At 41.0% G+C, this 23,311-nt stretch overlaps 1 protein-coding gene across 2 annotated transcripts in view; it reads right to left on the bottom strand.

The window, feature by feature from the left end:
- The window catches only part of CRYBG3 (crystallin beta-gamma domain containing 3), a 135,904-nt gene that overhangs the window by 4,066 nt on the left and 108,527 nt on the right, over window positions 1-23,311 (bottom strand). Inside the window, exons 16-21 of one of the 2 annotated variants that reach the window (XM_075072861.1) lie at window positions 20,820-20,929; window positions 20,179-20,305; window positions 10,865-11,004; window positions 6,162-6,285; window positions 4,352-4,510; window positions 654-813 (exon numbers count right to left, since the gene is read on the bottom strand). In XM_075072861.1, the coding sequence (XP_074928962.1) occupies window positions 654-813; window positions 4,352-4,510; window positions 6,162-6,285; window positions 10,865-11,004; window positions 20,179-20,305; window positions 20,820-20,929 (820 nt within the window). Of the gene's footprint in view, window positions 1-653; window positions 814-4,351; window positions 4,511-6,161; window positions 6,286-10,864; window positions 11,005-20,178; window positions 20,306-20,819; window positions 20,930-23,311 lie in introns of those variants that run through there. The other variant, XM_075072862.1, reaches the window with a different exon arrangement.

Here is a 23,311-nt window from a genome sequence, read left to right as displayed (position 1 = left end):
ATTACGGTAGTTGGAAGTGAGGCTCTACCACAGCATACTGGAAAGACTCAGTATGAAGAAGCCACTGGATACTAATCTGGTTTTACACAGGGCAATGTATATAGATGGATATTTTACAGTTTTTGGCAGTTTTTCATTGTACCAAAATAGGGTTATGGTAAGGGGGCGTGGGAGTTTTGTTGAACATAAAATTGCATTTTCATCTTGTACAAATACTGCTTCCAGACACTGTCTTTCTGCACTCCCTAAAGGAAAACTGATAAGTGGCTGGTCAAACAGCTGGGATCAGCTACAAGGAGCAATGTTCAAAAAAAAAAAAAAAAGTCTGTTTTTCTGAAGTCATCTGCAATGTAGTGTTCAAAATGTTCCCCTTAGTAAATGTTGGTAACTTTCACCAATTTCCACTTCACAACTAAGATTTAGGGAGTTATGGAAGAGCATGACTCTGCTTTTCTCAGTCTCACACACTAAAAGTGATTGGCAAAAATACATAGTTGTGGATTGGAACATTTGTCACCTCTCCCAACAGAGTAAGCTGACTGTTTAATATTGTGCAAGCTGGTTGAGGGAACAGACAACTGGAACATCCCAGCCAGCCACAACTGCCTACAGCAAAAACATGCATTTGTAATAGCAGATGAGCTTTTTAGTACCTTTGACATCGAGAACCAATTGATCACTGAGGTACGAACTGATGGTTCCATCCTTATTGTGCCTCCACTTCTGCCTAGCCTTTCCATGTTCTGTCCACAGTGCTACTTTAGCTCCAGGTAGGTCTCTGCCACTGACAATATCAAGACATGCAGCAATAGCCTAAGAGATTTGGAGAAAAAAAAACAACAGTAGAATCTGGTCGTTGCAACCGACACCTCAAAATAAGAGTGTTGTAATTAGCACTGGACCCCACCACTAAGCTCTGAGCAGATTACATTCATCACACTTACAACTAATAGCTTGTTCACTGGTTAGACTAGCAGACGTTATTCCTGACATCTCTAAAGGTAAATAATCACGGTTTTATTTTAATTAAGTAGAACTTTCAGGCAGGCTTTATGCAAGAAAAAGAAAACCATCAGCAATTCTTTACTCCTTTCTTTGCAGGTCACTTAAAATATCTGAAGGCTTTATTGGGTACACGTACAGAGTCAGCAGAAGCAAACTTTCCAACCCAGGTTGAAAGACTTGGGGCTTGCGCTAACTCTAGCTGTGCAGACAGCACTTTGTGGCTTGGGTTGGAGCTCAGACTCTGAAGCCTAGGAAGGGACAGCTCAGTGGTTTGAGCACTGGCCTACTAAACCCAGGATTGTGAGCTCAGTCCTTGAGGGGGCCACTTAGGGATCTGGGGCAAAATCAGTACTTGGTCCTGCTAGCAAAGGCAGGAGCCTGGACTCGATGATCCTTTGGCATCCCTTCCAGTTCTAGGAGATAGGTATATCTCCATTATTAAAAAAAACAGGAGTGGGCTCCCCAGCCCCAGCTTCAATACGCTGTCTACACAGCTATTTTTAGAGTGCTAGCACGAGCCCTGCTACCTCAAGTCCGTCAATCTGGGCAGCTCACTGCCGTGGCCTATGGAGACATACCCATTGTGATCGCCCCTTATGCAGACTGGAGAGACCGTGTAAGGCCTGCACACTGCCAGGGTGGATTAATTTTAATCATGATTTAAATTAGCAAGCAGGAAACTTTGATTTAAACAATCTATTTTAATCATGTTTCGATTTGTATTTTAGTTATTTCCCTAAACAAAGATTCATTCTCACTGGGTTGATAAAACACGGATTTGAAGTTAAATATAGCCTTGACACTAAAATTTGGTGCTGCTTTTTGCTCACCAGGAGTATGCCGTATACCAGTGATCACCAACTGGTCGATCGTGATCTCTGGTGGTGTAGCAGGGTTGCCGCTAAGGCAGGCTCCCTGTTGCCCCAGCCCCACGCCACTCCTAGCAGCGGCCAGCGCAGCCCCGGGGTGGCAGGAGTCTCCGTCCCTGCACAGCTCCTGCCTGCAAGCACTGCCCCTGCAGCTCCCATTGGCCAGCACCCTAAACCCCCTCCTGCACCCAAACTCCCTCCCAGAGCCTGCACCCCCAACACTCTGCCCCAGCTAAGAGCCCCCTCCCACACTACAAACCTCTCGACCCCAGCCCAGAGCCCACACCCCCTCCCAACCCCCAAACCCCTACCAGCCCAGTGAAGGGGCGGGGTAAGAGCTAGTGATTGGGGGAGGGGGGGGTAGAGTGATGGAGGCAGGGCTTTGGGGAAGGGCCTCGGTAGATCCTGAGTTGCCCTTAAATTCAAAAAGTGCTCTTGGGTGTAAAAATGTTGAAGACCAACTGCACTATACCTATACACATATTTTTGTAGTTTAATTTGCATTCACTCAGTTTCTTAATTTTTTTGTTTTTTTCATTATGTTAGGAAATGGTGAATGATATATTTGAGGAGTTTTTTTTGTTTTGTTTTGTGTCAAGCACTATTTGGATGGAAATTCAAATTAAATCAAAAGTGCATAAAAGACAGCATTTGATTTTTTTAACTAAATAAAAGTATCTTAAATGTGCTGGACACATGGAAAAAGAAAGTTTATCAAAACATGTTTTGCATTTAAAACAAAACGATTTATTAAACAGAGAAAGTATTATCTGTAGTTAGTGAACTGAACAGATTGTTTTGGGTCACTACGTCCTTCGAGATTTTAGAACCAGATGATCTCATCTTCTCACACTTTATTCATAGATTGGAAGAGGAAAACAAACTTTTCTGCTTTTTCAATTTCCAATTGGTTTAACTTTGAATGAACTAGTTCCTGAACTGAACTACCTGAATAAGCCAATATGGAAAAAAAAATTCTCTGCACCTGCAGAAGAGGCTACAACTGTCAAAAGCTGGTTTAGCACTTGAACAAACTCTAGTTCCAGGGGCTTAGCCAGTGACTTCCACCAGTTCAGTGGTTTGACTTTCTTAAACTTGTCAGCAAATATGTATTGATGAATATTGTGTATTTTATTTAAATTATATTAATAGATTACAATAAGTTGAGACCTTAACACAGGTTGACAATTTTAAAAAACAGACCTGTGTTTAATTTAAACAAAAAAACCCTTATTTAAATTTTTAAAAATCATTGATTTTTATCCACTCCGGGAGCAGAGGGAGGAGTACTCCTCTTGCACATGTGTTGGAATTTGGTCTCCCCAAGGTAGAATTCATCCAAAAGCACTGCCTGGGGACCTGAGACTCTGCACTGGGCCCCACTCAGAGTTGTCTCTAAACAGCACAACTGCGCATCAAAACTGCAGTTTTTCCTCCTTCAACTCAATTTATATAATTATCACTGTATGAATTAATACAATTTATATAATTTTTACTGAGACGATACTGCCAGCATATTACTATTACACAAGCAAAGCAAAATGAGGAATGATGGTGCCTAGTGCTTATGGCGCTAGCCTGGGACTTTGGAAACCCAGGTTCAAGTTCCATTCCCTGCTCCCCCACAGACTTCCTGTGTGATCCTGGGAAAGTTACTTTGTCTTGTTGTGCTTCTGTTCCCATCCGTGAAATGGGGATAATAGCACTTCCCTATCTAATGGGGGTGTTGTGAGGAGAAGCACATTAAAGATTATGAAGTGCTCAGATATTATGGAAGTGGAGGGGGGCCATTAAAAAGTACCTAACAGATAGAAAGCAAAACACAACGGGGAAACAGAATGTCATAACATGTCCAGGGGTTCGTTTTCATCTCAATGCACAGAGGTTTACACAAGAAGCGACTATATCGCATATTGACATGTTCAGAGCAAGTGCGCCTTTACCTGAAAACACGCTGGAAAGTTAAAAAAGTTTGTTTAAAAGCTGTACAGGGTTAAAAGGCTTTTGGGTTGTTTTTTTAAATCAACGTTTTTCACTTACGTAACAACCAAAGCGCTTGCACAGTGCTTTATACAGATGACTTGGTTCGTGCCAGGAGGAATTTCTGTCTAATTTAGACACCGATAATAGGAAGAAGTAAGATGTAAGGCTCAGGCATGGGAGCAGCAGAGATGCTTGATCTAGGGGTGCTGGCTTGAAGTGGTTTTCATTAGGTGCAGGGTTCCAGTTTGGTTCAATGGCTCTCAGCACCCCCACTATATAAATTGTTCCAGCACCCCAGGGAGCAGACAGTGAAGACAATCAGTGATAGAAGGAAGTGCGGTTTAAGGAGAGCTCTGATGGAAGAAAGGCGCATGAGGAGAGGAAGGCTATTATAAGGATGCAGGAGGGGACCATGGAGCCATGGAAAATGACTCACAGTCAAGACAAAAGGAGAGTGGGTTTATACATTGCACCTCCAACATTCAGTAACTCACCTTGGATTTGAAGAGTCCATGACAGTAGTGCCAGATCTGGGTATTCTTGCCATTGTATGGAGAAACACACACTGAAGTAGCTCTTGCATCTGATAGGTTTCCAGTGACCGTCAAGTATTTATCCTGGGCTCGGTTCTTTATTCTGATGTAAACTGCCGGCTGATAGTTAGAAAAGGACCATTATACTGTATATGTTGTATAAGCAGGTGTGAGCAAAGCCTCCCACCATCTCCTGCATAGCTAGCATTCTTACAGCAGTTTTCCCCAATTTATATTCCATTCCAACGTCTTTTACATATTCAGATGTGAAGTGGGTTTGGGGAATGGAAGAACATGCTATAAAAAATTGTTGCAAGAGATGAGGTATGGCAGGTGGATGGCCACAAGCAACAATGGTGGGGATGCCTTCTAATTTATAGCCATTCATGTTACACTTTTTTGCTCAGGAACACACACTAAAAAGGGCACTGAACAGGTATCACCAATGACTGAGCTCATTACAGGGGAAGTCTGCAAAGCTATTTCTGAGAGGTTTTAGCTTAAGAAACAGTTCCTCCATGACATACCTCAGGGCCACTGAAACAGCACCAGTATAGTGCATTGTGAGTTAGAGGGATCTTTATTGAAAAAAGGAGGTTCAAAGCTGCTGACAAAATTCCTCCTGAGATTTTTTTAAAACTGAAATCTAAATATCACGCTCATTAAAATCCTGCCCTGAAAAGCCCACCCCAAAACATTTGCAACTATGTGCACAATTATGCCCCACCATTAGAGAGAATCTTCATTATAAAGTCATTAAGGGAATCATTTTTGTCCATCCATTAAGCAGTAGTCACTTCTGACATGTTTCACTCTCTTTTTGCTAGTTATTAAGTTGAAAACTTTGATTTTGCTCTGTTGCACATCACTGAGAAGGCAGGAGAATATAAGCAAACAAGCTGCAGATTGTTTCTGCGATATTGTCCTGCTCTTCTTTGGGAGTGGATCATATCCCTACACTGAAGACACTGGCATCTAGACAAATATGAATGACCTTTAGCGATCCAAGTAGCTTTACATGCATACATAAAAAACAGCATTTAAAAAAAATAGCAGCATCTTGTAACATTCCTTGGAGCCTCTGTGCTGGCAAGAGAATGGACGTAGCAGATCTGCATGCCCAAATGGAAGTGACATGAAAGGGTAATGTGATGTTTCTGAAGTGAAAGGCTGTAACTTTAACAGACAGTAAGAGTCTGGATCAGCTGTCCAACGGTAAGTCTATGGAGCAAGCAAGGCCAGTGCCTACGGCAAGGGTGGTCAAACTGGCTCGCGAGCCAGGTGCGGTTCTTTTACCATTATGTGTGGCTCGCGGAACCCCACCACACACACACACACACACACACACACACACAACCATTTCCATCTACCAGCCCGGGGGTGGGGGGAGTTTTTATTACGTTAAAAAATTCTCACTGTAGAAAAGAGCCTGGGTCACTTGCAGTTTTAAACGAAAATATTTGGTGGATTCTCTGTAACTTGAAGTCTTTAAACAAGTCTATTCCTCTCTATAAGCCTGATCCAAAGCTCACTGCAGTCAATGGAAAGGCTCTCCTTGACTTCAGTGACTTTTGATAGGGCCAAGTAGCCCACACCAGGACCCAATTTCAGAGGTAAAATACTGCTCCCATTGAAATCAGTGGCAGAACTCTCAGTAGCTTCGATTGGATCAGGATTTGGTCAGATTTCTCAGCCGATACTTATGTATTAAATAATTTTTTTTAAAGGAGTGAAAAGGGGCTTATTCCCAAAACACTTTTTCCTACAGTACCTGCTTCATAGGACGAAGGGAGCCAATTACGCTCCAGCCACTGAATTCAGTCCAGTTTGAAATCTTGCTGGGCTCTAGCAGAATTTGTTTTCCTGAGAAATTTCCTCCTTCGTATGCAATCCACCTGAATAAAGATAGAAAACAAAACCCTAAGGTGCTACACTCTAAATATGGCAAAACAAAGCTACATAAATAACACTGAATATTTTTAAAAGCCAAAGGCTTTCCATGATAGCATTATACTGTATTTATATTACTGTGCCAGATATGTAGAGTACCTGAAGTGGGTTAAGAGCTTTTTTCTATCTCAAGATCTATTTTGTATTCCCTAATATTAATATGAAACCTGGAAACTACTTTAAACTTTTGACCTGGTCATATGAAGATTAAAAAAATCCCTCTGTAGACATGAATGGGCATGTGCCTGGGATTGCTGCATTGCACAAGCGAGCTACATAACTCACTCCAGGGAGCACCGAGACAGGCTTTGCAGCACACTACACTGCCACAAAGGTTAGTTATCAGAGGGCAAAACAGGATCTCACGTAACTATGTCAACATGTGAAACAAACTACAGAAGAGCCAAACAAGGTTATACCAAACTGCACTACAGAACCAAGAACAGGTATGAGAAATTTAATCCTAACTAACTTTCAGAAAGTTATAAACTGCTACAACAGGATTTTACATAGTAAAAACATCTTTTCAATCATAGTATTACTAACTACAGTAGCCTAACACATCCATGATACCATTTATACCTGTACTAGAATACCATCTTCAAAATATACCAAGAGCAACACACAAATTGCTCCTCCACTATACACTATCCAGTCTACACACATCACAGTGTTGCTTGCAAGCTGTATCTTTGAGCATCAGTGATATTCCCATCTTGGATTTGTATCTGAAGGATGTTCTTTTGTGGACTGTGAATTCTCCATGCTCTTCTCATGAGCTCATCTGAGCATAAAGCACACACTATTTTTACTACGTTTCCTATTTTATTTGCTTGAAGTGTGATGAGAGGTCTAGCCTCCATCATTGCCTCTCTCACTGTACGTACTATGGAGAAAGTTCTTCTGATCATGCACACTTCACTCATAGGCAGTGTATGTTTGTGTATAAGCCTCAAAGGGGTCCCGTCAGTCCTGACTAACAGCTATTCAATAAGACCGACAACAGTTATAAATTCTTTCGTTTTTATTTTACCATATTGCTGACAATTGTATTTTTTTAAAATGTTTTTGGGCAAAATCACTGCACACTCAGAGGTATGAGCTTCAGCAGTGCCCAACAGTCTCAATGTAAATACAGTGTCTATTACCAAAGCATTGTTCTAGTGCATAAAAGACAGGAGAGAGGGAAAGAAGATTTTTTTGAATAATAGAAAGACAAGTGTGGAACTGCACCTGTATTCAAAAAAACAAGAGAATGTGAATTGCAGCCATAAAAACACATCACTTACCCTGGGTATTCAATAGAGAACATGAGGGTACAACTCTGTGCTCATGAGGAAATCGGTGCAGTGCAATTAGTCCTGTCACTCAGGTGACACAAACCTCAGCCAAAGGAATGCACAAACAAAGGTGCAGATTCAAATAGGATTAAGAGAACAAAGATTTAAGCTGCTTTTTCAACCCATTGTCTTGCAAAGGACATATATTTGTCACACTCAGCTGCAGAGACATAACCGTGTCTTGTTCACGGAAATAAACCTAGGAAGAGTCACTTAGACTGACCCCTGATCTACACCACAGAATTACTTTGGTATAACTACGTAGCTTGTGGGGGTGAATAAGCCACACCCCCGAGCAACATAGTTACACCGACCTAAGTGCTGGGTTAGACTGTGAGCTTCTCCCACTGACATAGCTACCAATTCTTGCAGATGTGGAGTTATTAAGCTGACGGGAGAGCTTAGAGCATCTTCACCAGAAGCGCTACACTGGTGCAGCTGCAGTGGCGCCGATGCAAGTTTGTAGTGTAGACCTACTCTGAGCATTTTGTTAGCCCAACTAGCTAGAATGACTGTCTGTGACCTGGCACACCTGACAGAGTTCTAACAGCTGATCAAAGTTTAATATGAAGATAATGTAAATGTCAACTGTGGGTGTGTTGCCAATAAAGTTCTTATTGCTTTTATAGTTTAAAGGTCTCTGCTGCAGTTTTACTGAACTTCTAAATCACAGTAAAACTTAACTCAAAAGATAACCAAAACTGGTACCCAGCAGCCATCAGTCCTTATGGTCGCCTTCCAACCAAAGCCATTAAGGTCTATAGGCATGTCCATGCCCAGCCACTCGGGGATATGGCCCCCCTCCAAGCTGCAATCCCTACCTAGCCTTCTTCCCTTGCTGCCTTCGGCCTGTGCATGACAGTGAGATCCCACCCATATACACAAACTTGCAGTTGTCTTTAGCCTCTTTACTTACCAAAAGCTGACCTTGCCTTTTGGGACAACAGGTCAAGAGAACACTAAATCTTGCTGCATGGACTCTTATTTGAGACAAACCACCCAGAAGGAATCCCAATGAAAGCGCTACAATTGTCCAACACCTGTTCCCTCAATCTTGACCCAGAGATTTTACAACATGCTCAGAAACAGGTGAAAAACCACCAGCAGCTCAGCCAAAACTGTTATGGGGGGCGGGGGGGGGATTTCTTTCCAACGCTGAACTAGCCCTGAGGGAGACTCTCTCAGGACTTTTCCATACCTGCACTGACTCTTCCCAGATGTAGAGAGTCTGTTAACATGGCCAGCGATAGTAAGGAGTGAGAAGGAAGGTTAGTGCTCCTTACTCCCCAACCTCATTTCTCCCTTGTATGGGCCTTGGCCTCCCACCCCAGCCAATCCTGTCAAGGTGGAGGATTTAATATCCCCCACCCCCATTCCAATGTGAGGCAGAGAAAGCCCATAAACGTCCCCGTGAGCAGATTCTTAAGGGAAAGGACATCCTCTATGGTGGCCCATGGCAAACCATGCTAACTCCAAGGAGGTAGGAATATGCATGTTCACATTTATAATGAAATGTTAGCAGCTAGGTGGCAAATGCACACAACACTAGCCTTTCCAAAGGTCTCAGGCTAAAACTGGATTAGGTCACAAGGAAAATTAATTTGTTATTCTCAACCTCAAATCTTGCTGCTGTTTGTCACTGGCCTCTAAGCTACCTCACAACAAGAACAAATAATCTGTATTTAGTAAGGGCTCCGGACTGGAATGGCAGTGATGTTGAAACCAGAGGGAAAGCACACCGGCAAAGCTGTCTGAGGCAGTTTACACTCACTCACAGGTCTACAGGCACTGGTAATACCCACTTAAATCACCCAGAAAGTTAGTTCAATCATTAACCACCTTTGCAAAAACTGGTCATGTGAAAAATAAGGTTGTGCATTTCAATGAGGCCAACCCAATGCCACTCCCAACCATGTCATGTTACTGCAAGTGCTTCAGGCCATATGAAGATAATCCTCAAAGAGCACTCAGAGGAACATGGACATGGGCATGGCTGGATCACAGATGGCTCACGGAGGGTGAAGATTTCACTCATCCTTACCTTTACCTTAATTTTCCTGTAAAAAGCACTTTAATGTCCTTTGTCTGAAGTGGGCACCAACTTTATACAAAGGCCACTATACTTAGCACTGACCACCCACACCTACTGCTAAGTCTGCTTCACACTACAGGGCCAATAGAAGGGTGGGAACAGCCTTACGACACCAGACATTTCTATCATTTCCATTAATCGTATAACCGAGCAGCCTAGTAAGGGACAAGCTCCCCTTGTACTACGTCTTGTACAAACACAGAATAAAAAGAAGAAGGATGCTCAGCACTGATATCACGTATACTGTTACTCTGCAAAAGTTACAATTCTCTCTGGTGATTGAATGTATGGGCCCAGGACAGGCACAGAAGTGTTATTTTTAAAATACTGCATAAAAGTATAGAAATGTACATTACACATGGTAGTGAAGGAAAAATAGAGGTCTAAATTCATTTTTTGGAATTCGCTTCAGGAGTCTGTAATGGTGACGTTAAACTGCTCAAAGGCAGCTCCGAGGCCAACCTGGTCATATGAATATGGAGACTAAACAGGAAGATGAGCTGAAGGTTAACTTAAAAAATAAAAAAAGGAAGCTATTTGTTGTATACTCAATGGCCGCTAAGAATCGTAGTCAACAATCTCCAGCACAACTTGGTGGCTATATGGGACTCCATGCAAAAAGGGGGCTGATGGAGGCTTTTGAATCCAGGCCACAAAGCATAGCCAGGATAAAGGGTATCTGGAATTTTCTGAGGGTGAGGAGAAGCGGGGGCAGTGGAGAAAGGGTCACTTCATGGATGCAAGATGCTTCTCATGGAAGTCTAAAAATGGTTTACTTTTTGCTCCTTGGTTTGTCCTACTCAACACCTTATTGGTCACTGTTTGTTCTTTTTGGTCACTGTTTGTTCTTTTAAGCAGCTAAAAAAGCAGATTCTTGCACGAGGGGGTTTGATTTACTGACTGGATCACATTTGTATCCTGTTCAGGTCCAGGTACAAACGAGTTCCAATGTTGATTTCCCCCAAATGTTGGGAAACTCTGGTTTTACTTGTCACACACAGCCAAAACAAATACAGCAAAAGCTCATCATATAGGAAGGGAATTGGAAGGAGAACACAAATTCAGTCTCTGAAATATTTCTACCATACTTACAATCCGCTTCTCACCCATACGGATTGGGTGTAAAAGTGAAGGTCCTTGTTTAGAACAGAACTGACAGCTTCTTTGAAGTGCAACTCTCTGCCCTCACAACATTCCAGTGCAAACACACTGATGGAAGGCTCAGCAAAAACCTATGAGAGAAGTAGCTATAGTTACTCAAAACAGCCTAATTGCACCTTGTTGGCATGCTACCTAGGACCGTCATTTGTCTATTTCAGTTTTTAACCTCTCTGTGATTCTGGTCTAATCTGAATGTGAACATTTATCAGTATTCTAGCTTTTTGATTTGGATAATAAACTTTCCTAGGAATTGATATTTGTCGAGGAAGCATGGTCTAATGCAGGGGTAGGCAACCTATGGCATGGGTGCCAAAGGCGGCACGCGAGCTGATTTTCAGTGGCACTCACACTGCCCAGGTCCTGGCCACCAGTCTGGGGGTCTTTACATTTTAATTTAATTTTAAATGAGCTTCTAAACATTTTAAAAGCCTTATTTACTTTACATACAACAATAGTTTAGTTACATATTATAGACTTGTAGAAAGAGACCTTCTAAAAACGTTAAAATATTTTACTGGCACGCGAAACCTTAAATTAGAGTGAATAAAAGAAGATTCGGCACATCACTTCTGAAAGGTTGCTGATCCTGGGTCTAATGGTTTGCCACCACAGTGTAGTGCCCATTGACATCAGTGGCTGTTGGATGGACACTAATGACCAGATTTGCTAAGTTATTTAGGCTCTTAAAAATGCAGACTAGGTGCCTAGTGGGACTTTCAAAAGCACATAAGCAGGTCAGGCCTGCAACTTCCACTGATTTCAAGTAGGAAGTTAGGTGCCTAGGCAGGTTAGGTGCTGAATATTCCTCTACCTGAATCTTTAGTTACCTAAATACTGTTGAAAATCTGTCCCTAAATATTGAACAAAGAAATACACTGCAAAACTGTGGATTTTTTTAATCAAGAATTTGAATTTTCCCTTCAAAAGATCTAGAAAAAAATCAAGTAATTAGGAATTACTTAAATTCAAATTTTTTCACCTAATGTTATTTTTAACTTATTTTGGTAACAAGTCTTTTGGCACTATTGACTCTAGATAAAGATCATAACCGTTATGAAAATGGTTGAGGTACAAGGATGAAAATGAGGTACAAGGTTGAAAATGAGGTACAAGGATGAAATCTGTAGAGCATACATAGTACTACTTCACAAATAAGGAAGCTATATCTTCACTGCAAAAAAGACACGTTTTTGCATCGAGTTAGATAACTCAATGCAAAATCCTAGTGGAGACCAGGGACTTTAGAATTTTTAGTTTGATGTAGCTAGTCAAGGAAAACTCTAGGTAGGGGTATAGAGATGACCTCACTAGCTACATCTAGGTAAAAATTACCAGTGCCTTCACCAGGATATACATAGAGATTGTTTTCTTGAAGCAAAACCACACCCTTTTTCCCCCTCAGTGAAGACATGGCCTAAGAGTTGGAAGATGCACAAACCAAACACAAAAATCTAACATTAATGTTTACGCCCATGCAGTCATTAAGGGGATATAAACTTCATGAACCAAGGAGGTACAGTTATAAAGAGTTTCTAGTGACATGTATTTCACAAAGACTTCGATTGTGATTCAGGCTTTATGAATTTATTGTCACTGGCTCACTGCCCTTGGTATGTGACTGCTTGTTACACCTCCAGGAAACTGCTTCCCTCTGCTAGCTAGTACTGTGTAGCACATGATGAGAGAAAAGTTTGCCAAGCATCTTGAAAATGAGGAGAATCTATGTTACCCATCCTGAGATAACCTTGAAAGAGCTTTCACTTGAACCCTCCAAAACACAAAATGAGATTCAAAGACATAACATCCTTATTATGAAATGTCATTCATCTTCCTTTGCTGCCATCCACCCCTCTGAAGAGGCAGGACAATTTATGCAGCTGGGAGTGGGGTGGGGGTGAGGGGAGGAGGAATGTGCTTGATTTCAATATTTCCATAGTTAATTTTAGGGCTAACGAAAGTGAAACTCATAGCAAAAGACAGAACACAGGGAGCTGCTGCTGAGATTTCTCCATCTAGCCACAAAGTCTGCAACAATCTTATTTTCTCAATTCCAAGTCTTTACCTGAAGAGAGACTGACAGCCATACTAAACTCTGTCTGTCTAGATGAGGAACTGACAAGAAAAAAAAAGGTGTTTTTAAAAAAGGAATTAACATCATCTGAAACACCACTTAGCACTTAGTATAGATACAGTTTAATACACCAGCATGAGCTAACATGATCAGCTAATATGATTTAAAAATTTTTTGCTATATTACTAGCTGTGCCTCCAATTTGAAAAAAATATTTTATTGCATCAGAGGCTAATGGAGTTCACAGAATGAACAACTAGCCTGTGGAACTCATTGCCCCAAGACAACACTGAGGCCAACAGCTTAGCAAGATTGAAAGAGTTATAATATTAAAAAACTAAATGTATGGAAGGGATATGAAATTGTGCTTCAGGGCATAAGTCAACCTTTAACTAATGGGGACTGGGAAGAAATTTGTCCTGTGGGCAAGCTATTCCACAACTCCCCATATTAGGGTTTTCTTTGAACTTTCTTCTGAAGTATCTCGTACCAGCCAATCAGAGCCAGGATACTGGACTAGACGGACCACTGATCTGATCTAGCATGATCATGTCTGCGTTAAGAGTTAAGGCAGGAAACTTGCTCGACAGTTGTTGGGAGCCAAAAGGGGTCCAACCCTCAAACAACTTTAGTAAAGTTATTCAAACTTGGCTGGCCTAAGAAAGCTCACCAGATATTTTGCAGTCCCAATCTACAAGTTTACACTGTGCATTCATTGAAGATATTTATTAGCATTTATTAGATGGAAAACCATAGGAGAAAGCAAGATTCAATACCTTTCTTGTGAAACTCTAACATGGAACCAACCTTGTTACAAAAATAAAGAGCAAAGAGGAAAAAATTGCTGTCTTAAACAATGTGGCTCAATATTCTACAGCCATGTAAAATGCAATGATTTGATTACATGCTTTACATCATTACACGCCAACGGCTGGCAGCAGCAATTCAGCCTTGCTTTTTTCTCCGATTTTGTTTTCATAGCTCCCATGGAAACTACTATAACAGATTAAAGTAGGTAGGTCTTGAGAGTAAGCTACTAAACTAACAGAAGAAAAATCCAGTGCACCACCCAACTTTGTGAAATGCTGAGATGCATTTACATACCTGCGGGCCTAATCCTGCCAGCTTTACTCATGCTGAGAAATACCTTACCTACTGAGTAATAGTAATACCCAGCTTCTATATTGTGTCATCATCTCTAGATCTCAGAGTGCTTTACAAAGGAAGGTGAATATCATTACCTCGGGTTTATGAATTGGGACGCAAAGTGACTCTCCCAGTGGAACATGAGTCGGTAGCAAAGTAGGGAACAGAATCCTCAGGTTTCCTAACTCACAGCCCACTGAACCACGCTGTCCCCTGTGTGAGTTCAGTGACACTACTTCCACAGTAAAGGAACTTTCTCCAACATGCGACAGGGTGACAGAATTGGGCCCTAAATGAAAAGTTCCTGGAATGGGCTGATACACAAGAAACCCTGTATCTCACTGCTTCTCATGCCAGCTTTAAGAGGGGTACCTGAATAGCTGTTTCACATTCCTTGCCCATATGCCTGACTCCTCAGCAGGAGGCAGCAGAATAATGTAGTTTCCATTCCTGTGGATCCCTGGCCTTTCTGATGAGACTGCCAACAAGGGTGCTGATTATGATGGTGATTTTTTTTTTTTAAATGCTGAGGACACCTCTGGACTGACGCCGAACCCATTTCACAGGAGAGGCCATTAATGAAGGATAGCTATGGTAGAGTCCTGAGAGTCCAGAGGATAGTTTGTTGCAGGGCAGCAGCACTGTGGCTGCTCAGGATTCTAACAGGTCAATTCTTACACTAAATAAATGGTGAGTTTGGGGAGTGGGAGGAGAGACCATGAAGGAAAGGGGGAACGGACACACAGAGGAAAACCTCAGTCTCCCCAGTTCCCAAGAAAAAAGCCTGAACCACCTAGCTCCTCTCAAGAGAGTGTGTGCGGAGAGAGGGAAGCACTGGAGGAAAGGAGGTTGACTGTCGTTGGATAAGGTCTCCATGTGTTCTGGCTACTAAGCTGAACTCCCATTCCCTTGAGAGCTTTGCAATCCGAGATATCCAAATTAAAGTCACCTATAATTCTCCAGGATGTGGAAATATCTGCCCCAGCCCAGCTCAGGGCCGCTCTAAAAGTTCTCTCAGGAAAATATTTTGAAACTATGTTATACTTGTAACCTTTGTAAAAAATCTTCCCTATTACAAGCATGAAGAAGTACTGACGAATTCTTTTAAAGTGACCTTTGTATGTAAATGAAACCATCTTGCTCATACAAACATTAATACTGGGGAAAGCCTCATTTATGATGCAAGGAGTCAAAACACAGGGAGCATTATATGATCTATAGCATAGTCTTGTGAGAAAGGCACCATACTTGTACATAGTATTTCAGGAAGGAGTATCCACAAGTAAAGAATATCTTTGTACTTAACTCTTTAGGCTAACAGGTGCAAATACTCCGGTATTAATACATCAGATGGTGTGGGGGTGCTGCCAAACTCATTTCTCTCTCCACAGTAGCATTTCAGTTGCTGTATTAAGCCACATATTACTTGCATTACCTTCAGCTTCTACAACACTAACCTCTCACACAGTTTCTCTCAACTCACTGAGCCCTATTCACAAATCATCTCACCTTCATTTAGCATATCTAAACCACTCTATCAATGGAATTTTATATTTTACCAATGCAGAAAGCACATACAAAAATCTCATACTAAAAAGAAAGACAAAAACAAGATCAGCTTCCTTCAAAATGCTTTTGTTTCCATTTTCACTTTTAAGTGCCCATAGCATGAAAACCAAATTCAAAGCCATCCAACCTCAACACAAAGAGACAGACCCGCAGAAGTTAAGTTGCTACACAAAATAGCTTCAAGACACCATACACATAAACACATTGCTATCATAAAATGAAAAATATAAATTCATTGTTCTTTTGGAAGTGCAGATAATCTTTCATGACAAATATAATGAAAATGTTATTAATAAATTCGATTTGAGAAGGTGTCACCAAAAATATCTCCTCCTCCCACTTCACTGCAACCTCCAAAATTAAAATTACATACATTTTTCATACGAAAGAGTCCTATTCCAATGAAGTCAGCAGAAGGTTGCTCATCAACTTTAGTGGGTTTTGGACTCGGGCCTAATTGCCTTCCCTGTTACAAAAACTTGTGGTAGTTTTTTCCCCCACCTCTTGTTTGCACTGAATTATCTGCTGAATAAATGGAATGTATCAGGGATCGAGTGGATATTAAATGTTTGTAGTATCACATGGATGTACTCAGGGGGAGAGGTTGTGGGTGTCGGGCCCCCTAGCTGAGCTCTAGGGGTGGAGTGGGGAAAGGGCAAAGAAACAAACTGAATTATCATAGGGGTTTCTTTAACTCTCTACTCCTGGGGCAATTCTTGTATGTCTATATTGTTAGAGACATACTTGCTGACAGGTATTTTGAGATAAATTACTAAAATAATAGAAACGGGCCTGATTATGTAGTGTTATTTTGACAACTAAAATTTGCAGAATTTTAAAATATTGTGTGCAGAATTTTTATTTTTTTGGTGTAGAATTCCCCCCAGGAGTATCAAGTTGTAAGTTCTCTCATTTTTATTAGTTCATGGTACTGTACAAAGTGAGCCTTGTGGGCTGTCTATTGGTTACAGCCGATGAAAGAGTTAGGACTGTTGGGATCTATTCCTGACTCAGGAACTGACTCCCAGGGTAAACATGGGCAAGTCACTCATCCTCTCTGTGTCTTGGTTTTATGTACCTGGATTATGGGTCTAAATGCCTGCCACAGTGTACTTTATTAAAAAAAATCTGTACATTTCTTTGAGGTCCTTGGATGACAGGGGTTATTAGTCTGAATGCTGCCATTGCAACCACCTAGAGGCTTTTTAACAGTAGCTGCGATGGAGCAGTCACAACTTCTAGGAGTACTACGGTGCTGTATTTCTAAGAAATACTTTACTTTGGTGGAGTGACATATTTACACTGATATCCTTCCCCATTCAAAACAGAACATTAAAAAAAATTTAATGGGCGCTTACAGAAGCGGCACTTTTTACAGCAGTAGAAGCAGCTCACGGTATCACAAATTTATATTTTAAGTAAAATCAAGATTAGTTCCTTGCTCTTGGAGGGCTCTCGTTTCCCTTCCCATGATGCTCAGTGAGCACGAGAGATTATCAAGCTATAAACAGGCTTGTGCCCAATGGCCTATAGATTACACTCTTATTACCTTAGACGTTCCCAAGAGGCCAGATTCCTTCAGCATGAGTACAAAAAAAAAAAAAGCAACGTACAAAAAAGGTAAGGCTTCAGTGAAACCTTTTATTTGTGGGGGGAGAGAAAGGGAGCAAGCCAAGCAGGGAAAGAGGCTCCTGTAACCAAAAGGAACCATTCGTTCCCTTCCTCTCCTGCTCCCCAAGGGCAGGAGGGAAAATTTGATCAGTTATCAGAAGGCAGGAGATAGGAAGAGAGATTGGAATTTTTCCATTCAATTTAGGGCATTTTAAAACTATTTCAAGAATGTTTTTAGCTCTCAGACAATATATCTGCTCATCCAGTCCAGCGCTGAACAGAAATAGACACATGCTCTCCTATTATGCTTGAGGATTAGAGTAATGCAATGAGAAGGTGTTAAGACTCTGCCATAATGTTTGACTTGGTGACACCACCACAAATGATACCAAGGTTTGGGAATCATGTCAGGATTCATCATGGAGGTAACATGCTTGGGCCAGCTCACATGTTGCTTGGAAAAAGAGAATACCTCCCATATATATATATATGAACTTATAATAGATTTTGCTCTGCTACTTCCCAGCCAATAATCATCATGATCATAATAGTGATCTTTGTTCTGAAAGATGCTCATTCAGAGAGATACTAGTATGGAAACACGAACCAACCAAAGTGGAGCCAAGTTCACTTATTTTTCTGTTTCTCTCATGTAATTTATATTTGCCAGACTTAAATCAGGAAAATCGTCAGGCAGAGAAATTATTTTCAAGCTTCTAATAACACACACAAGTATATCTGGCAGCCCATCTTGAACAGCCATAAGTTAGAACAAAATTAAATAGATATAAAGAACTGTAGTATTCCCTAATCAAAGCCTGTTCTTCTCTCCCAGTTCGGTAGCCTATTGATATAAACAAATCATTCCCTCAGTCAGACTCCCACCACACTGCACTCACACAAGTCACAGTCTTAGAAATGATGTATTTTCAAGCTGCTCCCTGAGACTAACTCATACCACGATAGAGCGATCATTACCACACCACATCACAAAACTGTATGCCCACATCACAGTTGTAACACTGAGTCCAAAAAGGCCCATGCTATGATGGAACATTGTAACATTTGATATTTTGGGACCTGCTGCACATTTCAGGCTCATCACCAAAATGGTAGGATGACCCTGGAAATCTTGTGACAAGTAGCAACGCTACAAAAACCACACACACTGTTACAAACTGTAGGTGTGGATTGTTAAACCTGAATATGTACTTAACAAGATCACCCGGCACTGCTCATCAGTCTACCTACATGTCTCAGGAGTCTGCAACCTTCGCACCCGTTGTTCTCACGGTCATCACAAACTCAACTGTATATATTTCTGATAATCAAATCCGTCACTGCTATTAACTGTCTCTTCCTAACAACAGTGGTCCCCTCCCCCAGAGAGATATCCTCAGGGCAAGAGAATACCGTGATATCATCTGGAAGGAGGGTCCCAACTATGGGATTATTTTCCTCTGCTCCAGCTCAGTGTTGTTCTTCCTCAATACTTTCATCCTCTTCAAAAGCACAGAGGCTGTCGGACTGCGGGATGGGACTGGTCTACTGTGTCCCGGAAAGTCTCATTTATCTATCTCTCTGTCTCCCTTAGTTCCTCCCATTCAGCCACTCTGGTATCAAGAGCTGGTACTTGGTCTCCGAGGGCCATGAGTTGCTCGCACCGAATGCATACATGCCATCTGCTCACAAGGCAGATAATCGTACATGCTGTGTTCAGTGCAAAAAACTGGGTAGGCCCCACTTTGCTGCTTGACTTCTGCCCATATTATATTGATTATTGCAGGGTTTTGTTGTTCTTTGTTTGTATGTGGTTACTTTTCTTTGGGAGGCGTTACTGGCCCAAGTTTAGAGAATGATTATTAGGTGTATCTGGCTCTCACACTCCCTCTCAAAACTCCCCTGTTCGCTAGCTCCTGTCCTGTTTGCTAAGTGCTGTGGTTGCTTCAGAGCAGGCTTTTTAAACCCCTGTTTTCACTGAATTAGCCCCATCTCATCAAGGTATTCTAAAGTGGTTAGGGATGAAGTCCAAGGGCCAGATTCTCAGCTGGTGGAAACTAGTGTAGCTCCACTGAAGTCACTGCAGCCAGGCTCATTTACACCAGCCAAGGGTCTGGTCCAAGGCCTCACTCAGTCAAATATCCTTGCCACCCTTACCCCCACCCCCCCCAATGAACTTTTTATTTAACTTGTTCATGGCTAGAAAAAAAGAATTTGACATTTTTAATAAATATCACCAGCTTGGAAACTTTTGAAATATGGTTTTAAAAGGTTTTATCTGTTGAGATGTTTTAATATTGTATACCGAATCTGCAGCAGAAATATAAACCTTTATTCTGGATGGCAAAACATAGTAGTATTAACAAGTGACACATAATTTGATGCCCATTTAGAAAAGGCAAATCTTACACTCCTGTAAAATATTCCCCTAAAATTATGGCTAGCAAATTTAACATCATGCTTGCAGCTATATGCATTGTAATGTAGCTTACAGGTTCTTCTGTGCAGAGTATTTTTGTTAAAGTCTGAATTTCTGCTGAGGAAGAGACTGTAAAGGGAACCCCATAATGAGACAGAAGTACAATATTCCATTTGCATAAAGCTACTCCCTACTATCTTGCTGGGATGCTCTATAAGGACCATTGAAAAAGCAAATATGAATTCAGCTCATACAAAAACAGAGTTATCTTCTGCCCAGAATGTGTGTGTGGAACTGAAAATCCACAAGCCTAAAAAACAATTTAAATATTTCTTCTGAGCATCACACACTGTTCTTTAATACAATCACTGCTGTATATGACCGTAGGGCAAGAGTTCTATAATATAATTCTTTCTATAAAGCTCTTACATATTCCACAGGCTTGAAGGATTTGAGTACTACTGTTGGACAGCCACAGGAAGTGAGGTCAGTGTAGAGGCCTTCTTCCAGCACACAATGATTATCAGCAATTTCCCCTTGGTAAAACAGGAGCCAACTGAAAGAATAAACATAACAAAAAAATTTATCTGATGCAGTCAGTTATTAACAAGTTCTCTCAAGATCAAATATTTTCTAGGGGAATGAGAAATAAAACAAGGTTTGTTTGTTTTTTAAAGTGGTACTCTTAAAAAAAGTGAAACCAAAGATTGATTTGATTTTTTGCTTCTGCTGCTCTTCCACGTGGTATACAAATCTCAACCTGGACTTTAACAGGGGTTAATGGAATGCAGCTAGATTTATCCTATTGAGTCCCTGAAATTTTGAACAAGTCATAAGGGCAGATTCAAATCACAGCAACTGTGTGATTTTCCCATAGGAAAGCAAAAGCATTAAGTTCCCTTCCATCAGAAAGATGAGAGTTATCAAAGCAGGTTGCAAGAGAGTAGGTATAGGACAATATGGAGTGTGATAGTAATGCACTGGACACATTTGATTATTTGAAATTTAATGAAGGTCAAAAAGTGCTCTCAAACTACTTTAAATGGTGATGGGTAAAACACCACACTTACCATCCCCGAAGAACCTTAAAAGAACATGGTATGAATGATGTAAAATCAGAAACTTCTGTTGTGAAATCTACACATGCTCCTTGGAAATGTGTGTTACTGAAAGCTTTGAGCTACAAGAACAACAACAACAAAAATATGATGACTAGAAAGAAAATATACTCAATATCATCACTATAAGTAGAGCAAACTGCAGGCACAGGGAAATATCAATGCAAATTTACAGAAGTACTGATGCAAATCTAATGGACTCCCAAGAGAAGAAATGTCTTAAATTTCTATAGCGCCTTTTCTCTTAAAAGGTCCCCAAGCATTTTATGAGCTATGGGCAGTCCTTAACTGAGGCAGATCTCCTATTGATATCAATGGCAGTGGTAGAAAGTATATATTCATTTTATGGTAACAGGAGTGTTTCCAGAGAAAGCACAATGATAGGACTGAAAAATCTGGCCTTAAACACACAGCACCACTCATATGCAGCCAGATTTTGGGTACAGGTCAGCAACCAATTGAAGCACAACAAGAAGGGGAAAGGAAATACTGGTAAAAAGATACTAAGGCAGTACATTAAAAAAAAGTGCCCTGGAATTTAAAAAACTTGCACAAGAATTTCTGGTAGGACTCGCTGTGTCAGGAGTGTTTGTATTCCAACCCAACAAGTTTGCACACACAGATATCCTTAGCAAAGAGTTATGGAGCCATTTAGAACTACATCCTGCCCAGGAAGTGTGTGTCGATCTCTCCATCAACAGGGAGTTCTGCTTTAAAAGAAGTTAAAAACAAAATCTACAGCAGAATACAGCCCATGGTCTACAATGGGGGAAGAAGCTAAGAATTCTGTGCCCCTCAGGTATTATTTGTTCCTGGATAACGGATCACTTTAGGTGGCCACTGATGTGCTGAAATCTATTGAGCAAGAGCAATACAACTAAAAATTAAGGAAAAAAGATGAAGAAATCTGGTTCGCATTTCTACCATTGTTTTTGACAAGAGGGTTCAGATGTCATTTAGTCATGTACTTTATTCCCTTAACCCACTGCAGGATGTATTTTCTAATGCTATGCCTAATCTCCTGGTAAATGAATGACACAATGGCTTCTGCAATTAGAACCTTGACCCCATGATACGCAGAGCGCCACTTTGCAAGGCTCTGAGCTCTCAAGTACCACTGCAAACAGTGGGAGCTGAAGACACCTTGTAGGATCAGGCAGTATACTTTTCCAGCTACTAGTGTAGGCCTCAGTAATACGAGGCTGAAGAGAGAGTTTGTTAGGGACCCAAAAATTCATTAGAAAAGTACTGCTCGGAGTGTCTTATTGATACTGAATGGCTTGAATACATACAAATAGGCAAATAGTAGATTATTTGTTGTGCAGCGCCATTCAAAATTGGACATTTACCATCTGAATTAGTTGAATTTACCATGGCATTTCCCATTTTAAGATTAGGGAATCCTTGGTAAATACTGACCATTGATTTTTAATGGAACTCATCATACGTGTGAAATCTGACCACTACTTTAAAAACATCATTAGTTTCCAGAGTGCTAGTGCTATTTCATAATACACTTGAATCACATACTCCAAAAGGACACTCAGTCTTCTGATATATCCAAATTGTTTTGTAGGTTGCCTTTAGGAATACCTTAATTAAGACAGGGTGCAATGGATGGTACATTCTATCAGGTGATGTGACCAACTTTTATCAGGTGTTATGAAAATTGCCTGGTACTTCGAAGACTGAGGGAACTTCCTTATTTCTTATTTTATAACTGACTTCTGGTGCCACAAAACCACTTGTTTAGTTTCCTCTATAAGGGAGAATTTCACCCAAGCACACAAGCTCTAAGCAGGGGCCTCTATACCACTTCACCCTCCAAGAGATATATGGAGCAGAGAGCCCTGCATGGCCACCCTGTCCTGAGGCGAATTTCACACTAAAATATGACACAGCATTCTGTAACACAGAAGAAAAATGTTGTTGCTAGCGCTCCTCCCTCACTCATGCCCCAAAGTGGCCCCTCTCCCTGCCAAAGAAAAGAAATCCAATCTACAGAGACTGAGAAAAAGCCAAAACCACATATTAGAAAATGGTTTTATGGAAAAAGTCTTTTTTTTTTTTTTTTTTTTAAGAAACAATATATTTCTTGTTACAAAGAACAAGAAGGGCTTAATCTTGCCCTTATGTGACACACAACTGTGAACTGAAAAAGACAAGCCAGCTACATGGGCTGGATACATTGCTGGATACATTTGGAACTGAATTACTGAGCATAACATTGATATTTAGGCTACACTTACATTGCGCCTTTCATCCATAGATCTCAAAACACTTTACAGAGGAAGGTGACTATCATTTTCTCCATTTTTACCAATACAGAAAACTGAAGCACAAAGATGGAGCGATTTGGCCACGGTCAAACAGCAGCTCAGTGACAGAGTCAGGAACAGAACTCAGGTCTCCAGGTTCCTAGTTTAGTGCCTGACACTTCCTCC

This window comes from Chelonoidis abingdonii, chromosome 1 (assembly GCF_003597395.2).
Source record: "Chelonoidis abingdonii isolate Lonesome George chromosome 1, CheloAbing_2.0, whole genome shotgun sequence".
Taxonomy (NCBI): domain Eukaryota; kingdom Metazoa; phylum Chordata; order Testudines; family Testudinidae; genus Chelonoidis; species Chelonoidis abingdonii.
The sequence above is the reverse complement of the archived record's forward strand: the minus strand, read 5'-3'. Positions and strand labels throughout refer to the sequence as shown.